At 43.9% G+C, this 23,138-nt stretch overlaps 1 protein-coding gene across 1 annotated transcript in view; it reads left to right on the top strand.

The window, feature by feature from the left end:
- The first annotated feature begins 12,832 nt into the window (after positions 1-12,832).
- Positions 12,833-23,138, top strand: part of LOC137346184 (uncharacterized) — a 33,655-nt gene continuing 23,349 nt past the window's right edge. Inside the window, exons 1-3 of the mRNA XM_068009574.1 lie at positions 12,833-12,916; positions 19,114-19,239; positions 22,239-22,565. Of these exons, the coding sequence (XP_067865675.1) occupies positions 19,182-19,239; positions 22,239-22,565 (385 nt within the window). The 5' untranslated portion in view covers positions 12,833-12,916; positions 19,114-19,181. The remainder of the gene's footprint in view (positions 12,917-19,113; positions 19,240-22,238; positions 22,566-23,138) is intronic.

Consider the following 23,138-nt stretch of genomic DNA (forward strand, 5'->3'; position numbering starts at 1 on the left):
AGGTGGGGGTCTCAGTTTAATGTCCAATCTGAAAGACAGCACCTCAGGCATTGCAAGACATTCTCAGTACAGCACTGGGAACGTCAGTCTGGATTTTGTGCTCAGTTCTCTGGAGTGTGGCCTGCACCCATGACCTTCTGGCTTAAAGGCAAAAGTGCTACTCACTGAGCAGTGACTCACATCATGATATTTTCATAGATCATTCCATTGGAAATTCCTATGTACAGTTGAAAAGCAAACAAGTATTTAAACCTTTAACACAATAAAATGTCCTGAGGCATTTCGCAGGCTGCGAAGCTGACAACTGTGGGTCGTTTAGAATGAGTCAGAGAAGATCAGAATTGAAGGGCGATGCATGGAGCAGCTGGGAAACCAAACATTAGGATTTGGGAAGAATCAGTGGCAGAATGGAAGCAAAAGTGGGATACAATGTGCATAGTTTAAAAATAAAATAAAATAAAATATAAAAATATAAAAAAAGGCCAGTCGTGCTCTGACGTTATTGAACTCAGTGTTCAGTCTGCGAGGCTGTAGAGTGCCTAATCAAAAGATCAGGTGCTGCTCCTCGAGCTTCTACTTCTTTCAATGTACTATACTGAATTCGCTGCTCACAATGTGGTCTCCTCTATATTGGGAGACCAAGCGCAGACTGGGTGACCGCTTTGCGGAACATCTCCGCTCGGTCCGCAAGCAGGACCCTGAGCTTCTGGTTGCTTGCCATTTCAACACTCCCCCTGCTCTCATGCTCACATTTCTGTCCTGGGATTGCTGCAGTGTTCCAGTGAACATCAACGCAAGCTCGAGGAACAGCATCTCATCTACCGATTAGGCACACTACAGCCTGCTGGACTGAACATTGAGTTCAATAATTTCAGATCATGACAGCCCCCCATTTTACTTTCATTTTTAGTTGCTTTTACTTCTTTTTTCATTTTTACATTTTTTACAACCTTTTTCTGCATTTATTTCATTTCATCTTAGTTTGTTCATTTTGCTTACCCACTGTTTGTTTTCATGTTTACACTTGCTGCTGTTCAATATTCAGTCCGTTAACACCTATTCTGTACTGATGCATTGTCTTTCAACACACCATTAACATATTGTTTGCCTTTGTTTCATGACCTTCTGGTCATCTATGTGGCCTTGTCCAATCTGCACCTTCTCCTTTGTTATCTCTTGCCCCACTCCCACCTCACTTGCTTATAACCTGTGACTTTTTTAATATTTGTTAGTTCCGAAGAAGGGTCACTGAACCGAAACGTTAACTCTGCTTCTCTTTTCACAGATGCTGCCAGACCTGCTGAGTGGTTCCAGCATTTCTTGTTTTTAACTCAATACAAACCTTTTTAACTGTATCTCTGGCCACATCTCATCCCACATCCTCTGATCTCCTATAAAACATCTTTAAGTTGTTTGCTACTGGACCGGTGTGTTTCCTACATTACACCAGGAATGATACTGTGAAAGTAAGTCATTGGTTGCAAGGAATTTCAGAAGATGGACCTTTTTGTTACATGTCAAGAATGGCCACAGCACCTGGGAGACAGTAACACAGTAAGAGTCATCAGCTCCAGGAGGGGAGTGGAGACATTTGCAGAATTGTTTTTTTTCAGCTGTACCCTCTTTGCTAGAATTTCTCTCAGGTTGTGATAGTACTTCCAGCACAATTCACCCAAAATAATCAAACCATCACTGACGCATATTATTTGCAGCACCAATCGAGTTTCTGCATTCTTTTGCGCTGGTTCAAAAAAACATTGCACAGGAAGTTTGTCCCACGCGCAAACTGGCAACACCACCAGACTCAAAAAAAACAGACTGAATTCATCTCCATGGTGAGTTTTCAGTAACTGTGTCCGTTTTCTGCTCTTCGAGGAGGTAATGAAAATTAAGGAGTTCTTTCTTTAGGTGTTTGGGCAATAAGAGGCAACTTTCTAAACCTTTTAATTATTCAGCAATAATTAATTTATAAAGACACTGACTTTTGCACACCGCCGAAATTAATAAATATTTCTGTATAGTTTTTTTTCAAGTAATTTCAGTTATTTAAAATTGGGTTACTCGTTAGACACTGAGTATTTTTTGCTTATCTTTTGTGCTAAACCCATTTCCAGCTGTATTAATAAAACTGCACCAGGTGATCATTCTTAAATATATCTAGGAATATTTTTAATGCAGACTTTTTTGGGGGGAACGGAAGTTCTAAAACACTGTCCTACTGCACTGATACAAGTAAGATTTTACAATGTCTATAATCAGTTTGAGCGGAAACTTAAACAAAAAATTAAATTCGAAAAAACTAGTTCAATTTTGACCGCAATTTGCGCGCGGATTGTCAATTGCGCCCAAAGCGGAAACTCTGCCGTCATGTCCATTATCCTTGGGAGTGTGATTCACTGTTGCAAACACGCATTCAGTGAGCTTACTTTAACACGCAATGGCTGCCTTCTATAATAAGAAGTTGCAGTGGTGCATTTAACATTTTTTTTTTTCCAAACACCATTTGTTTCCTAGAGGCTTAATCAAATAAATGGACAGCAGGTTAAGAAAGATATTCGGACCAGTGTTACAAGCGGGAATATCTCGAAAAGAACAATTGTGTTCATCGGAAATCCACTTCAGTGGATGAGCTCTGCAGTAACTGACAGTGAATGACAGGTGCACCATCTTAAATCCAGTTTGAAAATGTTCTCAGTTGATTAAAGACATTCACTGGAACTTCCGTTCCAAAAAAAAAGTCTGCATTAAAAATATTCCTAGATATATTTAAGAATGATCACCTGGTGCAGTTTTATTAATACAGCTGGAAATGGGTTTAGCACAAAAGATAAGCAAAAAATACTCAGTGTCTAACGAGTAACCCAATTTTAAATAACTGAAATTACTTGAAAAAAAACTATACAGAAATATTTATTAATTTCGGCGGTGTGCAAAAGTCAAAATTAATTATTGCTGAATAATTAAAAGGTTTAGAAAGTTGCCTCTTATTGCCCAAACACCTAAAGAAAGAACTCCTTAATTTTCATTACCTCCTCGAAGAGCAGAAAACGGACACAGTTACTGAAAACTCACCATGGAGATGAATTCAGTCTGTTTTTTTTGAGTCTGGTGGTGTTGCCAGTTTGCGCGTGGGACAAACTTCCTGTGCAATGTTTTTTTGAACCAGCGCAAAAGAATGCAGAAACTCGATTGGTGCTGCAAATAACATGCGTCAGTGATGGTTTGATTATTTTGGGTGAATTGTGCTGGAAGTACTATCGCAAACCTGAGAGAAATTCTAGCAAAGAGGGTACAGCTGAAAAAAAAACAATTCTGCAAATGTCTCCACTCCCCTCCTGGAGCTGATGACTCTTACTGTGTTACTGTCTCCCAGGTGCTGTGGCCATTCTTGACATGTAACAAAAAGGTCCATCTTCTGAAATTCCTTGCAACCAATGACTTACTTTCACAGTATCATTCCTGGTGTAATGTAGGAAACACACCGGTCCAGTAGCAAACAACTTAAAGATGTTTTATAGGAGATCAGAGGATGTGGGATGAGATGTGGCCAGAGATACAGTTAAAAAGGTTTGTATTGAGTTAGGTGGGGAAGCATAGTCACACGCTCTTCAGATCCGGATATCTTCGGGTATAATATCGGACAGTTCTTGTGATATTGTACTATTGAAAACTAAACATTGCAGCCTATTTACGCCGTAACAAGTGCCACCCAAAACCCGTGTTATCTGCCAAAGACCCTATATGGAGATTCCCTTTCCGCGTACTCTCCATCATCAGTGGTGATGTCCCATGTGCCTGCTGCTCTTGTCCTTTAGTGGTGGAAGTTGCAGGTTTGGGAGGTGATTCTGAAGAAGCCTTGGTGAGATACTATAGATAGTACACACTGCTGTCACTGTGTGCTGGAGGTGGCGGGAAATTGTTACATTAAAGGAAATAATATTTCTAATGGAACCCTATTGTGAAATTCCAATTTGAAAAGAAACCTTTTGAAATAGTTTTGTTTGGTCTGACTAACTCTTATCCGAAACCCCGCAATAAAATAGTCCTGGTTGCATCAGTCTTGGTGTGTGAGAGAATATAGGTTCGAAACTCAGAGAGGATATAGAAATTGTACCTTACCTTCAGTCAACTGTAAACTCAGTCTTTTCAGTTTAGTTTGGAGATTCAGCCCTGCGGCACCCATTTATACTTCTTTTGGGCCTCCTTATCTCGAGAGACAATGGATACGCGCCTGGAGGTGGTCAGTGGTTTGTGAAGCAGCGCCTGGAGTGGCTATAAAGGCCAATTCTGGAGTGACAGGCTCTTCCACAGGTGCTGCAGAGAAATTTGTTTGTTGGGGCTGTTGCACAGTTGGCTCTCCCCTTGCGCCTCTGTCTTTTTTCCTGCCAACTACTAAGTCTCTTCGACTCGCCACAATTTAGCCCTGTCTTTATGGCTGCCCGCCAGCTCTGGCGAATGCTGGCAACTGTCTCCCACGACTTGTGATCAATGTCACACGATTTCATGTCGCGTTTGCAGACGTCTTTATAACGGAGACATGGACGGCCGGTGGGTCTGATACCAGTGGCGAGCTCGCTGTACAATGTGTCTTTGGGGATCCTGCCATCTTCCATGCGGCTCACATGGCCAAGCCATCTCAAGCGCCGCTGACTCAGTAGTGTGTATAAGCTGGGGGTGTTGGCCGCTTCAAGGACTTCTGTGTTGGAGATATAGTCCTGCCACCTGATGCCAAGTATTCTCCGAAGGCAGCGAAGATGGAATGAATTGAGACGTCGCTCTTGGCTGGCATACGTTGTCCAGGCCTCGCTGCCGTAGAGCAAGGTACTGAGGACACAGGCCTGATACACTCGGACTTTTGTGTTCCGTGTCAGTGCGCCATTTTCCCACACTCTCTTGGCCAGTCTGGACATAGCAGTGGAAGCCTTACCCATGCGCTTGTTGATTTCTGCATCTAGAGACAGGTTACTGGTGATAGTTGAGCCTAGGTAGGTGAACTCTTGAACCACTTCCAGAGCGTGGTCGCCAATATTGATGGATGGAGCATTTCTGACATCCTGCCCCATGATGTTCGTTTTCTTGAGGCTGATGGTTAGGCCAAATTCATTGCAGGCAGACGCAAACCTGTCGATGAGACTCTGCAGGCATTCTTCAGTGTGAGATGTTAAAGCAGCATCATCAGCAAAGAGGAGTTCTCTGATGAGGACTTTCCGTACTTTGGACTTCGCTCTTAGACGGGCAAGGTTGAACAACCTGCCCCCTGATCTTGTGTGGAGGAAAATTCCTTTTTCAGAGGATTTGAACGCATGTGAAAGCAGCAGGGAGAAGAAAATCCCAAAAAGTGTGGGTGCGAGAACACAGCCCTGTTTCACACCACTCAGGATAGGAAAGGGCTCATTTATACTAATCCTACACTAATTCCATATTCCTAACACATCCCCACCTGTCCCTATATTTCCCGACCACCAACCTATACTAGGGGCTATTTATAATGGCCAATTTACCTATCAATCTGCAAGTCTTTGGCATGTGGGAGGAAACTGGAGCACCCGGAGGAAACCCACGCAGATACAGAGAGAACTTGCAAACTCCACACAGGCAGTACCCAGAATTGAACCCGGGTCGCTGGAGCTGTGAGGCTGCGGTGCTAACCACTGCGCCATTGTATCAGCCGTGCATTTTCCACTGTTAAACTGTGATCGACATTAACCTCACACACAACCCCACAGATACGGCAAAGGAAGTTTAAATTTGTTGCTGGCCACTGGAAGGTGCCAGAGCTGGAAGTGTCAGTTACCGTTGATTCTGAATTAGAATTAGAATTAGAATTAGAATATTACAGCGCAGTACAGGCCCTTCGGCCCTCGATGTTGCGCCGATCATCTGACCTACACTATTCCATTTACATCCATATGTCTATCCAATGACCACTTAAATGCCCTTAAAGTTGGCGAGTCTACTACTGTTGCAGGCAGGGCGTTCCACGCCCCTACTACTCTCTGAGTAAAGAAACTACCTCTGACATCTGTCCTATATCTTTCACCCCTCAACTTAAAGCTATGTCCCCTCGTGTTTGCCATCCTCATCCGAGGAAAAAGACTCTCACTATCCACCCTATCTAACCCTCTGATTATCTTGTATGTCTCTATTAAGTCACCTCTCCTCCTCCTTCTCTCTAACGAAAACAACCCCAAGTCCCTCAGCCTTTCCTCGTAAGACCTTCCTTCCATACCAGGCAACATCCTAGTAAATCTCCTCTGCACCCTTTCCAAAGCTTCGACATCCTTCCTATAATGCGGTGACCAGAACTGCACGCAATACTCCAGGTGCGGCCTCACCAGAGTTTTGTACAGCTGCATCATGACCCCGTGGCTCTGAAACTCGATCCCCCTACTAATAAAGGCTAACACACCATATGCCTTCTTAACAGCCCTATTAACCTGGGTAGCAACTTTCAGGGATTTATGTACCTGGATACCAAGATCTCTCTGCTCATCTACACTACCAAGAATCTTCCCATTAGCCCAGTACTCTGCATTGCTGTTACTCCTTCCAAAGTGAATCACCTCACACTTCTCCGCATTAATCTCCATTTGCCATCTCTCAGCCCAGCTCTGCAGCCTATCTATGTCCCTCTGTACCCTACAACATCCTTCGACACTATCCACAATTCCACCGACCTTCGTGTCATCCGCAAATTTACTAACCCACCCTTCTACACCCTCATCCAGGTCGTTTATAAAAATGACAAACAGCAGTGGCCCCAAAACAGAACCTTGCGGTACACCACTAGTAACTAAACTCCAGGATGAACATTTGCCATCAACCACCACCCTCTGTCTTCTTTCAGCTAGCCAATTTCTGATCCAAAGCTCTAAATCACCTTCAACCCCATACTTCCGTATTTTCTGCAATAGCCTACCGTGGGGAACCTTATCAAACGCCTTACTGAAATCCATATACACCACATCCACGGCTTTACCCTCATCCACCTGTTTGGTCACCTTCTCGAAAAACTCAATAAGGTTTGTGAGGCACGACCTACCTTTCACAAAACCGTGCTGACTATCGCAAATGAACTTATTCTTTTCAAGATGATTATAAATCCTGTCTCTTATAACCTTTTCCAACATTTTACCCACAACCGAAGTAAGGCTCACAGGTCTATAATTACCAGGGCTGTCTCTACTCCCCTTCTTGAACAAGGGGACAACATTTGCTATCCTCCAGTCCTCCGGCACTACTCCTGTCGACAATGACGACATAAAGATCAACAACAACGGCTCTGCAATCTCCTCCCTGGCTTCCCAGAGAATCCTAGGATAAATCCCATCTGGCCCAGGGGACTTATCTATTTTCACTCTTTCCAAAATTGCTAACACCTCCTCCTTGTGAATCTCAATCCCATCTAGCCTAGTAGGCTGTATCTCAGTAATCTCCTCGGCAACATTTTCTTTCTCTACTGTAAATACTGACGAAAAATATTCATTTAACGCTTCCCCTATCTCCTCTGATTCCGCACACAACTTCCCACTACTATCCTTGATTGGCCCTGTTCTAACTCTTATCATTCGTTTATTCCTGATATACCTATAGAAAGCCTTAGGGTTTTCTTTGATCCTATCCGCCAATGACTTCTCGTGTCCTCTCCTTGCTCTTCTTAGCCCTCCCTTTAGATCCTTCCTGGCTAGCTTGTAACTCTCAAGCGCCCTAACTGAGCCTTCACGTCTCATCCTAACATAAGCCGCCCTCTTCCTCTTGACAAGCGCTTCAACTTCTTGAGTAAACCACGGCTCCCTCGCTCGACAACTTCCTCCCTGCCTGACAGGTACATACTTATCAAGGACACGCATTAGCTGCTCCTTGAATAAGCTCCACATTTCGTTTGTGCCCATCCCCTGCAGTTTCCTTCCCCATCCTACACATCCTAAATCTTGCCTAATCGCGTCATAATTTCCTTTCCCCCAGCTATAATTCTTGCCCTGCGGTATATACCTGTCCCTGCCCATCGCTAAGGTAAACCTAACCGAATTGTGATCACTATCGCCAAAGTGCTCACCTACATCTAAATCGAACACCTGGCCGGGTTCATTACCCAGTACCAAATCCAAAATTGGGTAGAAAATTTGCCATGTGATTTATATTTCATTTAGTAAGAAGCTCCCAGTTTGTGCAGAGAATCTCCACTTGTTCCCGCTGATTGATGCTGACTTTCTTCTCCAGTAACCAACTCCCTTTTTAACAGGTGAGTTTTATCCGCTCCCTGCGGGGATTCTTAGAAATATATAGATATGTGTATTTGTATTTTTATCAGCGCGGCCGAGCCCGTCGCTGGGACAGGAGCAGCCGTTCTTCAGCTGCCCCCGGGATCACTGCAGTTGATGGGAGCAGCTCTGCATTCTGCACCAGTTCTCAAACTGTGCATGGGAAGCCCCCAGGGGAAAGTCTGGTACCCCTGCCCCGCTGGCAACCCGCCACTGTACCAGCCTGGGACCCCCATCACTTCGACACTAAAGAGTAAAGGGAGATGTGACCAGCGTTGGCCCTTTGCACACAGACACAGGACAAGCTCCGGTATCTGTTGTGTCTCCTCCCCTCAGTAACCACCGGGATCGGAGAGACCTCTGGAATAAAAGAATAACAGATAGTGAAACACTGCAGGCGCCGTGTTAGAGCTCAGGAGATTTCAGGAAGTTTGTAATCTGATTACAGTTTGTTTGTGGACTGAACAAGTTGTCCTAAAATCAAACCCCTTCTTTGACTCGGTGTCAGATTTTACCTGATTTCACTCTGGTGATGCGCCTTATGACATTTTATGAAAGGAGCTACAGAAATTCAAGTTGTTGTTGACTCTCATTGGGGAATTACCGATATTAAAAATAGGAGGTGACAGAGTTTCATCCGGATTATGTATTTGGATCTTAAAACAAGGCAAATGTTTCAAATCAGTGACATTTATTTGTTCTGTCGTGTCCTTTGCTATTGAACTTTACAGAATAATATTTGCTGAACAGTTTGAGTAATCTGGGTATAGTAATCTAGGTATAATGACTCATTACTAGATACTGATTACATATCGAATAAAATAATCGGGAAACACAGCAAAGAAATTCTCAAAGTGCCGGAAATACTCAGCGGGTCTGGAAGGATCTGTGGAAAGAGAAATAATTTCAGGTCAATGACCTTTCATCAGATCTGGGCAAAGTTAGAAAAGTAATAGGTTATAAACCAGGGAAAGGGACAGGTAGAAAGGGTGGAAGATTAAATGACCGGTTGGTGGTGCACCCACGGTTTACATTTCTTTTTTTTTTCATTTTCATTTCATAAAAGTTGTTTCCGGCATGCTTTTTAATGTCAGTTACAGTCAGGAATATTTTCAGTCAATTCTGTTTCCTTTTATTATCTGATGGTTTAAGGAATCCCAACTCGATTCGCAATTCTTGCAACCACAGCAAAAATAAATGTACAGCAGTTAATCATTTGCAATAATTGTTTCTGTGGTTTAGCTTCAAAGCTTAAACAAAAGTCATTCATTGCAATACGGCTCACGAATAATCTGCCGGGACAGTGTTACTCATGTCGTGTTTTTGTATATTGCTATTTCACCATAAGTACATCAACAGGATGTATCTGTAGCTTAAATTGAATGATAAACAATTACAGGAGTTTTACATCTGTGTAACAATGAGCGTGTTACTAAAAGCTGAACAGAAATGAACCGCAGAGGGAGGAGAAAGCGGATTGGCCTGACACTGAGGGTACAGACTGCCCTGGCAGGACAGTGCTCTGACACAGGGAAACCTATCACCGTGCCGGGGAGAGGGTGGAGTGCACAGGCCCAGGAAACAGGACTGACCCAGTTGAGGGGGCTCTGTCTATCACAGTGAGGAGAATCCTCGGCTGAGGAAAAAAGGTGGTGGGAGAAGAGCTGAGATTCATGTTGGGATCAGAGTTCATTGAGGCCCTAGGAGAGGGAAGGAAAGAAAAGAGAATTTATATAGCGCCTTTCACCACCTCTGGACGACCCAAATCACTTTACAGTTAAAGAATTACTTTTGAAGTGTAGTCACTGATAGAATGCAGGAAATGCTGCAGCTAGTTTCCTGCATCATGATCACATTGCTGTTTATGGGATCTTGCTGTGGGTCAATTGCAACATTTCCTATATGACAACAGTACCTACATTTAAAGCAGTTTGGCACATCCTGAGGTGATATATAAATGCAAGTTCTTTAGGTTAATCCTCAAAATTCCAGTGAAGCAGTCAGGTACTTATTTGTGAGTGGTGCTGGGAGTAATCTGGAGATTACTACTTTTGAGGTCCTGCTTGCTAATTTCTTACCTAGCTCACTAAACCTTTTCTGCAGGACCACATTCCTCTTCCTACCTATGTCATTGATACCAATGTGGACCATGACTGCTGGTTGTTCACCCTCCCCTTCCCGCCGCCCCCCCCCCCCCCCCCCCCCACCCCCACCCCGAGTGCTCTGCAGTGATGACCTTGACACCAGGGAGGCAACATACTGTCATACAGAACCACCAACTGCCAAGAATGAGAAACATTAATTTTGTCACATGAACATTGATTTTAAACTGTTGCTGGTGTGGCGGAATGACTTGTTAAACAGATCAACCGTGGCTGGAAAAGAAGTATTATCATACTAACAGATATCGAAGGTGAGGAAGTGCATTCCAGGGCCTGCTAAGGAGGATACAATCCACAAGGGCCAGGACTGGTTAGACCAGCTGGTCACATGACTTACTGGCTGTTCCAGGATTTTTTAACTAGCCACGGAGAGTTTGAACTCAAAGACTGTTTGCTCCTGGACTAATAAGATCTCTCTTGGCTGCTCCCATCTCTTTCTCATAAGTTCCTGAATCCACTGAGGATGCATGAACCCCAAGAGAGAAAAGTCTCCTGCAGCGAACAAGGTTTAAGAAGAATACTGGGCCCCAACAAAAAGCAAGATCTACCTACAATCAAGGACTGTACAGTGAGCTCGAAGAACCATAACAAAAACCCTCTTCAGATACTTACTCAAACTTTTCCACTTTATTTGTTCTCTTTTCTATCTCTATTTTCATGTGTGTATCGCATATGCATGCTAGCATGGGCGTGACATGTATCCGTAGGTGTTAACCAAAATAGAGTTTAAGTTTAATAAATTTCAACCATTCTTCTTTAAACCTGAGAAAACCTGTGTGGGCTGGTTACTTAGTCTTATATTTGGAAAGCAGTGAACAAGGATCCACCAAGGGGCAGCTAAAACACGATGTGTTTAAAATTAAACCCTGTTATAGTACGACCAGGTGAATCCTTTCTCACCTGGTCGTAACAATACCGTCCTGGATTCACGTCTGTAACCACAGAAATGCCTATCTGTTCCCCTGACTATTGAATCTCCTATCAATAACGCTCTTCCAGTCTTCCTTGTGCCCCCTAGTGCAGCTGAGCCACCTCTGGTGCCAGGGCCTTGGCTCTGGCTGCACTCCCCAGATGAACCATAACTTTCCTCAGTGTTCAGAACTGAATATCTGTTGGAGAGTGAGATGCACTTCTTTTTCTGGTAGCCGTAAGTCACCTACTGTTTCACAGCCATACAGAAAGGTGCTGAGATCACAGGCCTTAAAAACCATCAACTTGGTCCTAAGGGTCAGCTTGGTGTTATCCATGTGTGTTTTGTAAGTCGGCCAAAGGTGGTAGCTGCTTTCCTTACGTGCATATTGAGTTCTGTATCAAGGGACATATTGTCTCTCATCCTGGACCCAAGGTAAACTTCCAGTGGGGCATTATTTAGTGTGATCGGGGTGGCGATGCAACACCTTGTCTCATGACTACAGTTTTCTTGATGCTTATAGTGAAGAAGAACAAGTTACAGGCATGGGAGAGACAGTCTATAAGTTGTTGTAGCTGATTTCTGTGTGAGTGACCAGCGCAGTGTCATCAGCGTAGAGGATTTCTCTGATCAGGGCGTGATGTGCTTTTTGACTTTTCTTTCAGCCTTGATAGATTGTGAAGCTTGCCGTCTGAGCTGGGTGTGCAAGTAGATTCCTTCAGATCTGCAGGAAAGACAAAGGTCAGGAGCATGGAGAAGATGATGTGAAACAGAGTGGGGGCTAGGACACAACCCTGTTTCACTCCATTCTTCACTCAAACTGTCAGAAATGGAGCCATCAAACTGTACAGTGCAGTGCATATTGTCATGGAAGCAGCAGATGAGACTGAGGAGCTTTGGTGGACAGTCACAGTTTCCCAAAATCTTGTAGAGCCCTGCTCTGCTGACGGTGTTGAACGCCTTAGTGAGATCAACAAAAGTAAGGTGAAGGGGTATACTCTGTTCCCTATACGTCTCGTAGCTGGCGTATGGAGGAACAGACTGGAGGGGCCGAATGGCCTCCTCCTGTTGTGTTCTGTGTGGTCTTGAACATGTACAACCACATTGTAATTACAATGGGTGGCGCAGTGGTTAGCCTCACAGCTCCAGGGCCCTGGGTTTGATTCTGGGTACTGCCTGTGCGGAGTTTATAAGTTCTCCCCGTGTCTGCGTGGGCTTTCGCCGGGTGCTCCGGTTTCCTCCCACATCCAAAAGACTTGCAGGTGATAGGTAAATTGGCTGTTGTAAATTGCCCCTAGTATAGGTAGGTGATAGGGAATATGGGATTACTGTAGGGTTAGTATAAATGGGTGGCTGTTGGTCAGCACAGACTCGGTGGGCCGATGGGCCTGTTTCACTGCTGTATCTCTAAATAAATAAAAATAAATAAACTGGGCAGGCATCGCGCCTCCTCCTGTGGGAGGAGCTGAGTGTATAAAACGCGCTTTCCTCACCCTGCTACTGCACACACTTGGCAGCGGCAGCTCATTGCAGTGCTGATTGGTTCAAGCTTCACAAACTCCAGGTTTGCTCCGGCTGTTGAGGTGAGTAACTTTACTTTTAAATAGTGAACATTGACGCCAGATCTGAGAGCTGGAGTCTCTGTCACAGACTGGCTCAGCATTTCACCCCGTGCAGCCGGTTCGAGCCGCGGTCACCGGCGGGACTTGGGGAATTTAATGATATTAAAGTTAAAATGTTTGAATGAAATGTGTGTCACCGAGTGATGGGTCAGAGATTCATCCCAGTCAGAGCGTGGTCCGATTGTACAGAACTCTCTTCACTTCCTTTAAAATCATTGAATGAATGTGTCACATCACCGAATTAATTTACTGTACTTTTTAACCAATGGATTAGAAACAAACTCCTGGATGATCATTGTACAATTATTAAAATTGGTAAAGGAATGGAGTTCTGTGTAAAGGATTCTCTGACCCGCTCTGTAATAGAGGGAATGGAGTGACTTACTGGGATCCTGAATGTGGTTATGGAGACTGAATCTTCTGATTGGAAAAGTAACCAAACTCAGAGGAGGATTGGTCAGAGTGATCCAACCAAACTGGGAAAGATTCTAAGGACAGGGTTTAATCATTAGAAATAAATAAGGGAATTTGAGGACAAGGTGTCACTAAACACATTGTTGAATCATAGAAGGGTGCAGCACAAAAGTTGACCATTTGAGGGAGACAGTGGTGTAGTGGTAATAACGCTAATAATCCAGCAATTACTACCCGTGGGGATAGTGGTTCAAATCCCACCACGGCAGCTAGTGGAATTTAATTTCAATTAATGAAGAAGTTAAATAAATTAATGAAATATCTGGAATTGAAAGCTGGTCTCAGTAATGGTGCCATGAAACTATCAATTGTTGTAAAAACCCATCTGGTTCAATTATGTCCTTTTTAGGGAAGGAAATCTGCCATCCTTACATGGTCTACATGTGACTCCATGTGGTTCACTCTTAACTGCCCTCTGAAATGGCCTAGCAAGGGCAATTAGTGAATGGTAACAAATGCTGGTCTTGCCAGTGACTCACATCCAATGACATTTTTAAAAAAAAATTTCCCACCGTATCAGGGCTGGTTCTTCGGCCGAGCTGTCAAATTAGTCTCACTCTCCTGTTCTATGAACTAATTGGGACAATTTCAAAGGGGTACAGGAACAGAGAGATTTGGGGATGTATGTAATTAATTCTTTGAAAGTAGCAGGACAGGTTGAGAAAGCTATAAGAACATAACGTAAGAACTAGGAGCAGGAATAGGCAATTCAGCCCCTCGAGCCTGCTCCGCCATTCAATAAGAACATGGCTGATCTCATCTCTGCCTCAACTCTACTTCTCCATAATCCTTCAACCCATTACTAATTAAAAATCTGTCTATCTCTTCCTTAATTTAATTAATGCAATGTCCTGGCATCCACCGCACTCTGGGGTAGTGAATTCCACAGATTCACGACCCTTTGAGAGAAGTAATTTCTCCTCATCTCTGTTTGAAATCTGCGACCCCTTATCCTATAACTATGACCTCTGGTTCTAGATTGCCCCACCAGAGGAAACATCCTCTCTACGTCTATTTTATCAATTCCCTTAATCATCCTATATACCTCAATTAGATCTCTTCTCATTCTTCTAAACCCTAGAGAGTAAAGGCTAAACTGCTCAATCTCTCTTCACAAGACAAACCCCTTATTTCTGGAATCAATCGAGTGAACCTCCTCAACTGCCTCCAATCCAACTACATCCCTCCTCAAGTAAGGGGACCAAAACTGTACGCAATACTCCAGGTGCGGTCTCACTAATGCCTTGTACAGTTGCAGCAACACTTCCCTACTTTTATATTCTATTCCTTTAGCAATAAATGCCATTATAAAGTGTATTTGTATCCGATGGTATACTTCTGGGTGGAGTGGTAATTTTACTGAACTAATAATCCAGAGGCCCAGGCCAATTTTCTAGGGACATGGGTTCAAATCCCACCACTGCTGGTGGAATTTAAATTCAATTAATCCAGAAGAACAGCACAGAAGAAGTCCATTTGACCTTTATAACTCCTTTACTCAAAAAGGGAGGAAGACCGAAAGCAGGAAAGTGCAGGCCAGTTAGCTTAACATCTGTCTTAAGGAAAATGTTAGAAGCTATTACTAAATGCATTATAGCAGGGCCTTTAAAAATTCAAGGTAATCAGGCAGAGTCAACATGTTTTTGTGAAAGGGAAATTAACCAATTTATTGGAGTTCTTTGAGGGAGTTACATGTGCTGTGGAAAAGGGGAACCGGTGGATGTATTGTACTTAGATTTCCAGATGGCATTTGATAAGGTGTCACATCAAAGGTTATTGCAGAAATAAAAGCTCATGGTGTAGGGAGTAACATATTGGCATGGATAGAAGATTGGCTAGTTAACAGGAAACAGAGTAGGCATAAATGGGTCATTTTCTGATTGGCCAGAGGGATCAGTGCTGGGGCCTCTACTTTTTACAATTTATATTAATGACTTTGATGAAGGGACCAAAGGTATGGTTGCTAAATTTGCTGAAGACGCAAAGACAGGTAGGAAAGTAAGTTGTGATGAGGACGTAAGGGGGCTACAAAGGGATATAGATAGGTTAAGTGAATGGGTAAAGACCTGGCAAATGGCGTATAATGTGGGAAATTGTCCACTTTGATAGGAAGAATAAAAAAAAGCATATGATCTAAATGGTGAGAGATTGCAGAGCTCTGAGATGCAGAGGGATCTGGGTGTCCTAGTGCATGAGTCACCAAAGGTTAGTATGCAGGTACAGCATGTAATCAGGAAAGCTAAGAGAATGTTATTTATCGCGAGGGGAATTGAATACAAAAGTTGGGAGGTTATGCTTCAGATATACAGGGCATTGGTGAGACCACATCTGGAGTACTGTGTACAGTACTGGTATCCTTTATTTAAGGAAGGATGTAAATGCATTGGAGGCAGTACAGAGAAGGTTTACTAGTCTAATACCTGGAATGGGTGGGCTGTCTTGATGAGGAAACTTTGGACAGTCTAAGCTTGTATCCACTGGAATTTAGACGAGTAAGAGGCGAGATTTTTTTTCTCGCAGAGGGTCGTGAGTCTTTAGAATTCTCTTCCTCAAAAGGCGGTGGAAGCAGTCATTGAATATTTTTAAGGCAGAGGTAGATAGATTCTTGATAAGCAAGGGGGTGGAAGGTTATCTGAGGTAGGTGGAAATGTGGAGTAATCAGTTTAGCCATGAACTTATTGAATGGTGGAGCAGGCTCAAAAGGCCGAGGGGCCTAATCCTAATTCGTATGTTCGTATGACCTATCATGTCCGTGCTGGTCCACCTAAGGAGTAGTTCACGTACCTTTACTCCCTGTCCTCTGCACATTCTTCCTTATCTGATATCTAGAAAGTTTTACAGCACAGAAAGAGGCCACACTGCCCATCGTATTTGCGCCTACTGAAAAACGACCCACCCAGTCTAAACCTATTTTCCAGCACTTGGTCAGTATTCTTGCAGGTTTCAGGACTTCAGGTGTACATTCAAACACCTTTTAAATGAGTTGAGGGTTTCTGTCTCTATTACCCTTTCAGGCAATGAATTCCAGACCCCTACCACCCTCCAGTGAAATGGCCCAGCAAACCACTCAGTTGTCAAGGGAAATTAGGGATGAGCAACAAATGCTGGCTTTGCCAGCGACGCCCACATCCCATGAAAGAATTAAAAAAAAAACTTTGCTCTGTGAGTAGAAGAATACAGGACAAAAACAAGGAAGTAATACTAAACCTTTAAAATCACTAGTTAGAGCTCAGCAGGAGTATTGTGTTCAATTCTGGGCACTGCAGTCTGGGAAGGATGTCAAGGCCATGGAGAAGGTGCAGAAGAGATTTACTAGAATTGTAGCAGGGATGAGGGACTTCACTTATGTGGAGAGACTGGAGAAACTGGTGTTGCTCTCATTAGAGCAGAGAAGGTTTCGAGAAGATTTGATAGAGGTGGTCAAAATCATGATAGAGTAAATAAGGAGAAACTGTTTCCACTGGTAGAATGGTTGGTAACCAAAGGGCACAGATTGAAGGTAATTGGCAAAAGAAAAGTGACAGTGGGAGCTGGATTTAATAAGCTCACTGCCGATCCCTTCAAAATGGCAGCCCGTCCGTGCAGACTGCACGCCAAAGAGCCGCCATGGTTCCTGTGTACAGGTGCTGATGCTGTTTTTAAGGGCTAATTTAAATATTTAGAATGACTTAAATTAAGTAAAAGCATTTCTTTTGCACCTCTCCCACCCCCCAATAACAATCAGATTAATCATTTGCCCTTTCCCCCCCAAAAACACTTAGCTCTACCATCTGACCTCTGTCTTCCCCGTTTCCCGCACCTCCCCCCCACCCCCCACCCCCCCACCACAATCTGCCACACTGATAAACTTACCTCCTTACCCCCATCCCACCCCCCCCCCCCATTTCTGAAGGTGCAGGAAGGCCAGCCACTGGGCCGAAGATCACAGCGTGACATCAGGAGGCAACATAAGTTTATTTAGATTAATTATTTTAATTGATTTAAATATGCAAATTGTGGTCCCATCGCCCAGCAGCCGGGAGGCGATCACGGTGCCTCGCCACCACTGGGAGGATCATGCCAGACCCTGCCGGTGTCAAGGCCCACAGCGGGCCTCATCCGGAGCCATCTTCAGGCCCCAGCCCCCTGCCACAGGTCCTGACATCAAGGGCTCCTTAAAATCCAGTCCGGGGATTTAAACTCGTGTTAGTCCAGGCCTCTGGGTTACTAGTCCAGTAACCTTACCACTATGTTACTGTTCCCAAAAGTCCTCTGACCCGAGCTCCATCAATGCTCGCTGCCAAAAAAACAATGAAGCCAGTGACTGCCCTGTAAGAATGAAAGAAAAACCACATTAGACACCCATGTGAAAATGACCTTTGTTTAATACACTGGATGTTGGAACTTTGATTAAATGTCAGACAACAAGTGATGTAAACAAGTTTTTTTCAACAGCAAAATGTGATTGTGATGAATCGTCAGCGTGTGTCTCTGTCTGTGTTTTTGTTTTTGTGTGTGTGTCTGTGTATATGTGCACACACACACACACACACACAATGATAAATGGATATCTGTCTATGGCCACTCACTTCGGATCCATAGTGAATGACTGGAAACTTGAGCACAAAATCTAGACTGGTGCATCAGAGCAGTACTGAGGGAGCACTGCACTGTTGGAGGTGCCGTTTTTCAGACACTTAACCAAGGCCCCGTTTTTCCTCTCAGGTGGATTTTAACACTATTTTGAAAAAGTACAGGGTGTTCTGAGCTCCTGGCCGATATTTATCATTCAACTAAAATTCAACATCACAAAATAAAACAGATTATCTGGTCATTGTTACATTTCTGTTTGTGGGAGCTTGCTGTATATAAATTAACTGCAGTGTTTCCTATATTACAACAGTGACTACTCTTCAGATGTACTTTGTTGGCTGTAAAATGCTTTGGGACATCCCAAGGTTGTGAAAGGCATTAAATGCAAGCCTTTTATTAACTCTTGTGGATAAGGTAGTCAAGAAGGCATACAGCATGCTTGCCTTCATCGGTCGGGGCATAGAGTATAAAAATTGGCAAGTCATGTTGCAGCTGTACAGAACCTTAGTTAGGCTACATTTAGAATATTGCGTGCAATTTTTGTCGCCACACTACCAGAAGGACGTGGAGGCTTTGGAGAGGGTACAGAGGAGGTTTACCAGGATGTTGCCTGGTCTGGAGGGTATTCGCTATGAGGAGAGGTTGGAAAAATTCTGATTGTTTTCACTGGAACGACGGAGGTGGAGAGGCGACATGATAGAGGTTTACAAAGTTATGAGCGGCATGGACAGAGTGGATAGTCAGAAGCTTTTTCCCAGGGTGGAACAGTCAGTTACTAGGGGACATAGGTTTAAGGTGCGAGGGGCAAAGTTTAGAGGGGATGTGCGAGGCAAATATTTTACACAGAGGATGGTGAGTGCCTGGAACTTGCTGCCAGGGGAGGTGGTGGAAGCAGATACGATAGCGACGTTTAAGAGACATCTTGACAAATGCATGAATAGGAAAGGAATAGAGGGATATGGGCCCCGGAAGTGCAGAAGGTGTTAGTTTAGGCAGGTATCAAGATCGGCGCAGGCTTGGAGGGCCGAATGGCCTGTTCCTGTGCTGTACTGTTCTTTGTTCTTTTGTCTTCATAGTCTCTAATACTCTTTAACTTCTAATTTTACACACAGCGACTGAATCTGCCAGCTATTGATTCACGAGGATTCTTCTCTCTCGACTGACCTTTGCCCTGGATAGAATGTACTGGTTGCTTCAACTGTCACTTGCACTGAGTTACGTCATGCAACTTACCACAGGTAAGTAGTGGTTTCTGGGGTCAATGCAAATGCTTTTAGCTTTAGGAGTTAATTTAGAGCTTTAATTCTCCTGAGTGTTTTCCTTTGTATTGAGGTGGTGCTTAGGGAAATACTGAATTAAAATATATTTTTATAAATTAATTCTTAAGATGCAGGTATCACCGGCAGAGCTGGTATTTATTGCCCATCACTGGTTCCTTTGCAAAGGTGGTGGTGAGACGCCTTCTTGAACCACTGCAGTCCATGTGCTGTAGGTACACCCACAGTGTTGTTGGGAAGGGAGTTTCAGGTTTTTGACCACAGCCAAGTTCAAGGAACATCAATATAGTTCCAAGTCAGGATGGTGAGTGAGTTGGAGGGGAACTTGGAGGTGGTGGCATTCCCATTCAAGTGGTGAACATCATGTGTTTGGGAGTTTCTCTCGAAGAAGCCTTGGTGAGTTGAATCTTGTATATGGTACACACTGCTGCCATTATATATTGACGGTGGAGAGAGTGAATGTTTAAGGTGATGGATGGGCTGCCAATCAACAGACTGCTGTGTCCTTGATGGTGTTGAGTTTCCTGAATTATTGGAGTTGCACTTGTCCAGGCCAATGGAGAGTATTCCATCACACTCCTGACTTGTGCCTTGTAAAATGCCACATTGTTTTTAACATGACTAAGTCTGTTCTGTATTTGTCTCAAACTGAGTGTGGGATAGGTACGTTTACATTTCTACTGATTGTTGTTTCTGGGTTTAAGGCCTCAGTCAGATTGGGGATGTGTTGTAAATCTCCACCAGTACCTGTGTCAGTCTCACTCATGGTCTAAGACATCTTTGGACTAGGTGTGAAAGTGAGCACACAAGCCCACTCTGGATACCCACATTGGTGTCTGGATCCGTCAGTGAGATCCAGCACCTCTGACGCCAGCTACACAACACAGGGTGATTGTGAAGCCCCCTGTATATTCTGGGGTGGGAGGGGGTGGGTTCCAGAACGGCACTGCCAGAAACCATGGGGGCTGTTAGACAGAGATCTACAGAGCGGGAAAAGACTAACTTTGGAGAAATGTTTATCACAGTGACTTACAGTCCCATTGTGACAAAGTAATGATCAACATTTGTAACCATGCTACATATAGAGTACAGAAGCAAGGAGGTTATGGTTAAACCTTTATAAATCACTGGTTAGGCCTCAGCTGGATTATTGTACCCAACTCTGAGCACCACACTTTCGGAAGGATGTCAAGGCTTTGGAGAGGTGCATAAGGGAAGGAAGCAGGGCCCTCGATGCAGAAAATGTCAGCAGAAGGCAAGCTAACCTCTGAATTAATGTCTGTGACCGCAACACAGTACAGAAGCAAACTGACAGTAATAAAGAGTGAGTGAGAGAGAGAGAAACAGAGAGAGCCAGTGGGATATGAGGGCGGAGGGGGAGTTGGAGGGAGCAAGAAAGTAGGGGAAAGAGAGAGTATGTGGGTGGGAGTTGTGGGGAGTGAGAGAGATAGGGAATGAGAATGGCAGCGACAGAGGGAAAGTGGGAGTAAAAGAAGGAGGGAGTGGCAGAGAGGGGGAGTACGGGAATGAGGGAGTGAGAGAGAACAGGAGTGCGAGAGAGAGAGAGTGAGCAGGAGTGAGGGAGGGCAGGAGTTAGGGAGTGTGAGAGGGAGAAAAGGAATGTGAGAGAGGGAGTGTGAGCAGGGCTGAGGGAATGTGAGGGAGCGGGGTGCAGGAGAGCAAGAGTGAGAGAAAGGGAGCAAGGGAGTGTAAGAGTGGGTTTGAGAGAGGGGAAAGTGGGAAATTGAAAGAGCAAGAGTGTGAGAGTGTAACAAAGATGGAGGGCAATAGAGAGAAGTAAGGAAGATTGATACAGAGAATGAGAGATAGCCACACTCGATCAGAGACTGAAAGCCTCCCAGGTACAGTGTCATAAAGAAAGAAAAAAACCTACAAATGCACAATGCCTTTTGCAACCTCGTCCTTCCGATGAGATGTTAAACCGAGGCCCTGTATGTCCTCTAGGCAGACATAAAAAGATATCATGACCACAATTTCTAAGAGCAGAGGAGATTTCACTGGTTTCTTGGCCAATATTTAGCTCTCAACCAACATCACAGAAAGCAGATTACCTGACCATTATCACATTGTCGTTTGTGGGAGCTTGCTGTGCATGAATTGGCTGCTTTGTTTCCTATATAGTGACTACACTTCAAAGATACTTCATTGGCTGTAAAGTACTTTGGGAAGTTCTGAGGCAATAGAAAATGCTATATTTTATATAAGGAAGTCATTCATTTTTATTTTCTTCAAAGCTGAGATCACTTGTTCCATGTTAAACTTACAGTATAAATAAACTGAGAAAGAATCAAGCTTTAACATGAAATATAGCTTTGCGGTTGAATTTTCCCAGGTCCTGCTCTCTATTACTTGGGTCTCACATACTGCGAGCAGCTTATCAGAAAACCACAAGTAGACTGCATGTAATTTTCTGTCATAGTCATAGCGATACAGCACTGAAACAGGCCCTTCGGCCCACTGAGTCTGTGCTGACCAACAACCACCCATTTATGCTAATCCTACATTAATCCCATATTCCCTACCACGTCCCCACCATTCTCCTACCAACTACCTACACTAGGGGCAATTTACAATGGCCAATTTACCTATCAACCTGCAAGTCTTTGGCAGTAATTGATGGGAAATCTTGGCTCTGCTCCTGGAATTTTCCAATCACCTCCTGCTGCTTGTGAGGCCCCTTCCCAGTGATTCAGCACCTGGGAAAATGCACCCTGGGCAACTGAGGCAATTTCACAGTGGTAATGTGTGTGCACTGGTGGACATTACACTCCTGTCAATGCCATAACACATCACTGTGTCTCGACATTCATCAGCCTGATTATTAGCAGCAAATTGATGATTCATATCAGCAAGATCCACTCTCAGCACATGGATCAACACTGAACACTCACTCTACACTGCACAGAGGCTGTGATAATCTTTGTTTCTATTTTTTGTAGGTCGTGTTGAAAGACCAGTTTACCGTACTCCAGGGAGCTCTGTGTTCTTTCCTGGAGTGGATGAAGATCAGAAGGACCAGGTCCAAGTTTTCCAATGGGAAGTGTCCAATGGAAATATGGAGAATGGAAGTAAAATGGGAGTTCTGCAGTTTCATGCAGGGACTCCAAAACCTTCCTTAATGAACAAGTACATTGGGCGTCTTTACTTCGACCGAGCTAATGGATCATTTGTCCTTCATCATTTAGCTCCTGAAGACACGGGTCTTTATATACTTTTGATCAATCTACAAGATAACCCTGTTCAAACTGTTCAGCTGTGGATAATGGGTATGTTTGCCTCACTGGTTTAAGTAGCAATGATTTGAATTATGGTAAAATACATGACCCCCATCCTGCTGGGTTTTAGTGGTTGGAAAACCATGGGTAGCAGCTGTGGAATTTCCCAAATGGCCGTCCCAGCCTGTACCTGGAAAACTGAAGAGGAAAATCTGGCAGCAGAGTGTCCAGAGTGTCTAGTTCCAAACTAAACTAACTCCAAACAAAGTGGAGAGAGACTTCCTCCTTTACTCCAGTGTCAGGTTCGACTCTGATTCCAGACTTGAACTGTATAACTTCAGTATCCAGGCCAAGCAAGTCTACTTCACCCTTGTAGCTAAGTTGCATTAAGGTAACAATACATTAATGTAACAGGCTGATATAACTGATAATACATTAATGAGACAGGCTGATATCACTGACAATACATTAATGTAACAGGCTGATATCACTGACAATACATTAATGAGACAGGCTGATGTCACTGACAATACATTAATGTAACAGGCTGATATCACTGACAATACATTAATGTAACAGGCTGATGATACATTCATGCGACAGGCTGATTACGTTGACAATACA

This window comes from Heterodontus francisci, chromosome 29 (genome assembly GCF_036365525.1).
Source record: "Heterodontus francisci isolate sHetFra1 chromosome 29, sHetFra1.hap1, whole genome shotgun sequence".
NCBI classification, from domain to species: Eukaryota; Metazoa; Chordata; class Chondrichthyes; order Heterodontiformes; family Heterodontidae; genus Heterodontus; species Heterodontus francisci.